The 6,000-nt window shown below is 40.4% G+C and overlaps 1 protein-coding gene across 1 annotated transcript in view; it reads right to left on the bottom strand.

The window, feature by feature from the left end:
- The window catches only part of trpc7b (transient receptor potential cation channel, subfamily C, member 7b), a 38,853-nt gene extending 36,944 nt beyond the window's left edge, over positions 1–1,909 (bottom strand). Inside the window, exon 1 of the mRNA XM_028416315.1 lies at positions 1,437–1,909. Within this exon, the coding sequence (XP_028272116.1) occupies positions 1,437–1,909 (473 nt within the window). The remainder of the gene's footprint in view (positions 1–1,436) is intronic.
- Positions 1,910–6,000: the final 4,091 nt, after the last annotated feature.

A 6,000-nucleotide genomic window follows, 5' to 3' on the forward strand; every position in this document is an offset into this window, starting at 1 on the left:
TCAGCAGGAATATTACAGAACTGACTAATAAGTGAGTACTTTATCAGTGCACAGACATGAGCAGACTGAGGAGAGTTACACTTAGCTTACTCTGCCTTCATCAAATGTACATACACACACACACAGGCACACACACACACAGGCACACACACACACAGACACACACACACTTTCAAGCAGTAAATTGCCTTTTTTTTTAGATCAAAGGTGAGTTGCTCACCGTAATGTAGTGGTAATGAAAAACAGGCATGTTCATTCTCTCTTACACACTCTTAAACATGACACACACCCAGGTGTCCAACATTCAGTCAGGCATCAGAAAGAGGGTACATGTAAGGCCTTTTAAGCTAAACAGTGGTGTATAAAAGAGACAGACCAGGGAAGATCAAAGAGCCATCAGAGGCCTGCTATTCTTAACATCAGATTGTCACAGCTAAACTGGCAGTGCTGCATGAATATCTATTAAGTGTCATCATGTGTGTCTCCCTTTATCACTTTGAGAAGGTTTACTACATTGATGCAGTGGCTTGTGTCTCCTGCAATTGACTTACAGTCCTTTATCTCACAATGAGGTAATTAAACAAATAGGACAGTTGAGAGAACTTCTATAGGTGACTACAGAGTCTTTTCTGTGCACACCATGCACACATACACGCACACTGTAAGTGTGTGAGTGATGAGTGTGACGTATGGGGGATGTATTGTACAAGACAATTTTTGTAGTCTGCTCCAGCTCAGTGTCACATGGTTTTGCCCCAGTTTTTCTCATTTACTTAACACGCACATGCACGCGCACACACTCACACACACACACAATCTGCGATGACCGGAGGTTATCCATTTCCGCATAGGGACCAGTCAGGATGCTTTCTCAACAGCAGCTGCAGTGAAAAAAACCCATGCACTAATACATTCAAACTCAGCCAGCCTTCCATATAGATTCTGTACATACATGCTCCACTCTGCAGTCTAATCACACCTCAAGTTAATAAAATGAGAAGGGGATTGGAGGAAGGCAGAGAAGCCTTTCAGGAATTCAGTATCTCAGCACAATAATGGTTTAAAATTAAAGCAGGTTCAAATGTTAATTTAATACAGAAAAAGTCTGTTAATCTGCTGTCTAGTCACCTTGATGTAATCCATAAATAGAAATCACTACCTCATAGTCTATGTAGTTGTTTCAGATAAAATCCACCTGCTTTACTCAACACTCTCCATAACTGACCTCTACTTGTTGACATTTCAGGTGGATTAGGGTCTCCTGATTAAATTCTCCTAACCCAGAATAGGTGTGCTCTTTCCAAACTCAAGCTCAGTATCCTCTTTGCGTGACTGGAACTTTATCAATAAACACATGGACTCTGCCGAGGGCCGTGGAATTGGTGAATGAAGAGCTGAATTAAAAATGTGTTTTAACAAGAAAAGGGAGGACTCACGTCTGCCGGTCTGTGTCTATGTGCTCAACAGGGTAGTGGTTCCCGTAGTCCGGGAGCTCCGGAGCCCGGTGGAGTCTCTGTCCATGGTGCTGAAAGCGTTCGGCATTTGCCGCGCCTCGTCCTCTCCACTTAGGAAACGGGTCATTGTAGTGGTCGTACAGCACATCTACCCGCACATCCGGTCGTAAAAGAAACGGAGAACCGGTGTCCCCTGTGCGCTGGCGGAACTTTGGCGGTGTGGACTGTTCAGAGTCCCCTACTTCCCGCTCCTCTGGAGACGTGTGAAGACACTCCGGAGAGGCGACGTAAGGCAGGTCGGTGTCCCCCAGCAGCGGACAGGCGGAGGAGAAGAGGTCCAGGGGCCGCGGAGAGGAAGGAGATCCTCGGGGAAGACTGACAGACAGAGGCGGAGAGGGTGATTCGGAGAGATGCGCTCTCTCGCCGCTGTCGCTTTCTTCTCCCTCGTCACACATTGGGAGAGTTTACCTGCAGCATACAGTGTAAATAATTTCAGCTAGTGACAGACATTTGACGATATTTGTCAAAGTTTCCTCTGCACAAGTTTCCTGTGAGCCGCGCGGCAGCTGTGAGCCAAGCCTCCACCTTTACACAAGCGCGCGCACTAATTAGAGGGTCCAGAAAGAGCGCGCGCAGGAAGCCAGCCCTTTACAAAATGGAAGAAAGGGGACAAGTGGCACCACCACAGAGGGGCAAACTTAGACACCGGCCATCTACAGTAAAAATACACTTAGAATACAACATTTTCATTGTGACAGATAAATAATGCCAGATAAACACAAGAACAAATCAAAGAGCTGGGTTAGGACCTCTAATGCCAGATCACTCCACTCTGCAGACTGATGACAACAATTTAGTCAAGATGCCCCCCTCCCCCTCCTCTTCTCTCCTCTCCTCTCCTCTAGTAATCATCAGTGATGACCAGACCATTTGTCTGTAGACTGTTTGGGGAAAAAGGGGTTAATTAACAAGCCCACCTGTTGTCAACCAATTACAGGCACTGACATAATCTTGTTATTGATTCAGAGAACAAACAAGTAAATATATACAGTAACCTAACAAAACACAGAGTCCACTGCTATCTGTGCAAGTAAGCTGACAGCCTTTTAAAGTTCTTGTCCTTTGAAATGAGGAGGAAGGATAGCCAGTGCTCGTCTGTTACAGTGTGTCCATGTGTGTGTTTGGTCTCCTAATTAGTGGCAGCGACCCATTAGTCACGATGGAGACTTCCTGCACCCCCACACAGACAATAACCAGTCCTAACCCAGCTCTTTGATCCGTTCTTGTGTTTAAGCATTAGAAGCAACACAACTCATTTCACTGGTGTTCATCCAGAACTGATCAAACTGTAAAATAATCCCGAATAACAATATAAACTCATTATGTATTGATTACCCAATGTAAACATCTTTGTAGGTAAAAAGCACTCTCCACATTGTTTAAATTTCTTCTCTGTAACTTAAAAGAACACTGGAAGACCAGCTTTACAGAGTTATCTGTTCTTCTTTTCCTTTTTGTTCATTTCACCCCAGTTTCACTTTCGTATATCTCAGCGGCCTAAATTAACTCAACCAAAATGAATCAAATAAAGTCAATTTCAGGAAGTGTTTCAAGACATAAAAGGTACATTTTGCTTCTGCAAAATTAAGAAACTAAAGGACTCATAAATATGACTTTCATATCTTTCCCACATTAGAGTGATATCATTAAAATGAAAAACCAGTGAACCAGCCATGCAGGATTAATCACACACATGAAAATTAATGTTTCAATAAGACTGCAGTTCAAGCCTCACTTTAAGGCTGTAGGGTTTCTCTCTGAAATGTTTCATACCAAGTTCTCTATATGCTCAACACAGCTGACCTTGAATAGTAGAATATCTAATAGTTAATGCATTATCACTCTCCTCTTTAAGTTTTGACCCAAATGGCAAATTAGAGACTATGAGAATGGGGTCAAACAGTGTCCTGTGTGGTTTTCCATCCATATACTGCAGCCAGCCATTATATAGACTCTGTGTGCATCTGTGTATAATTATCATGAGCTAAAAGCTTTATAGTGAGCTTTTTTCTGCATTTAACAGTACAGGAAATTGTTAAACAACATTATAAAATATTATCAATTAAAAGACTGAGATATGAGAGGAAAGCTGTAAAATTTGGAATGGTGATATTAAAAATAGATGTGGAAACTGGACTCTGAGTGAAATGTCTGACATGCTACACCTAATGAGATTGAGATCATATGAAGAAGATAGAGGAGATGAGTTTGATAAAACATGGGCTCGTGTACACTCACCACTAAGAGGTGAAGGTTCACAGGCCTTGGCTACTGTATAAAGCCTCACTGTGTATAGGGTGATATGAGTTTTGTATAGACCAATTTTTTCTCTATTTCTATTTACCTACTTAACTAAACCTACTTTTAACCAAGACCATGGCCTACTATGTTCTGATTATGTTATTGCTGTGAATGTGTGTAGTGCCATGATTGATTTCTACATGGTTGCCTATATATTTCTATTTTTGTTTATTAGGTCTGAGTCCTTTAGATTAGATTAGATAAAATACCAAAAACAATAGAATTACCCTTTTGGGTTTGGATAATATAATGTCTGGGTTTGAAATTTTGGGGTGACAGTCCAATCACTGTGTCACAGCAGGCTGTCTGTCACAGGCAGAACTCCAGCTGTGAAATCACTGATTGCAGGTGTTTAGAAAAGCGTTATGCTTGTGCAGGAGCATTTTTTTTTCCTGGATGCATGTGATTCATTGTGAAATTACGTTAAGTAAGGTCACATCTGTATTGCTTGTGGATGTGGTAGTGGATTTTTTAGAGACAACAACTAGGAAAAGATTGTTCTACAATTGTATAATAAGGCTCAGAAACTTTGAGAGTATGTATCTGGTTTGTAGAGACTTACAATGGCAGCACATTAACCTTGTTGGTTAATATGTTCATCAATGTGCATCAATGTTTCTTACTAAATGCATCTGATCGTGCAAGTTAGATCCATGTAAACACAAAATGCTCAATACTTCACAGGATTAGAGTTTGTTTCATTTCAGATTTGCATTTAGTTTATATTTCATTGTTGTGGTGGTGTTTTGGGATAACAGTGTGGAGATGAAATTACACCATGAACATAGTATGATTAATAATGGACCTCAGGAGGTTGGTTGGTAAAAAGTATGAATAGTACGATGATTGTAGAAGTCAACAAACATTTAGTTTTCTGTAAAATTACACACTGTAATACACTTCCGTCACAATATATGTCTACAACTAACAGCTGTCATATTATTACATTTAAGTTTTTTCAATAATGATGCCACTTCCACAACCTTTGTTTTTCTAATGACATATTTGCTCACACTCCGTACAACAAATTGTAACTATCAAAGCTTGAAAAATAAAACAAAATGATAATAATTGAATTTATGCCACAATTAAAACAAAAAACAATAACGTCACCTTTAAATGCATTGATATGTTTTTATATTGTTTCCTACATTATTATGTCCCTGCTCCCTGTGCTGGGGTCCTTCTGTGGTGAATGAGCACTAACAGTGTTGTGTGATTGAATAAGGTTAAAAGTCGCTCAAAGGTACCAAACATGGCCACACGGGCTTTCAGTGTTTATGTGTCACACTGTATTGACTTCATGATAATTTTATTGGTCACTTGATCAATGACCTGTCAGTCCATCAGTGGGAGCAGCACTTCCCCTGAGGATAGCAGGTCCTTTTGTTTACACTGAGTACCTTTTTCTGTCCTGCACCCAGTGAGACTTTTGACCACTGATTGTAGTAACATACATACATATATTGGAGCTGATAAACATTCTATGCATATTTTACTACACGGAGGAGGAGACACGGAAATGTTTCAAACTTGTATTATGTCTGCCTGCCAGGGTTTGATGAATGACTTGTGACAGAGCATTTAATGAGGTATTCTGCCAAGTAGCTCTTATTAAAGATATCAGACAAAGTGTGTCACAGTGTGCAGGTGAACCACAGATGCACACACACACACGCACACACACACAAAACAATGCTAATTCATGCAAATACATTCTTTGGGAATATTCTTTCTCTCAGTCTGTTAGTTATTACAGACATATATTCACAGCCACTTCTGATATGCCCCAAATGTTTTTCAATGGCATGAATTTTTTAAATCTTCCATACATTGGGCTATATAATATTTACCCATAAACACTTGAGGGTTTCCATAGCCATGACTCTCTGTGGTTATCGGGGAATGCCTCCCGTAAACTTGCTGACATATACATTAATCTACAAACTAATGAGAACATACTTTTGTTACACAGAAAAACATAAATCCTCAGTCCCTCCTCTTTGCTTCAATGCATTCAATACATTTCCACCTTGACACATGCCTCTAAGTCATTATGGGAAGTAATGGGAATTGCTCGCAGTTCAGCAATATTTACGGTGTGTATGTAAGGTATCTAGCCTTGGAAGGGTCAAATTCAGCAGATTAAATCCTTCAAGGAGGACACTAAAAATAAGGTGCATTA

The sequence above is a fragment of the Parambassis ranga genome, chromosome 10, assembly GCF_900634625.1.
Source record: "Parambassis ranga chromosome 10, fParRan2.1, whole genome shotgun sequence".
Classification (NCBI taxonomy): domain Eukaryota; kingdom Metazoa; phylum Chordata; class Actinopteri; family Ambassidae; genus Parambassis; species Parambassis ranga.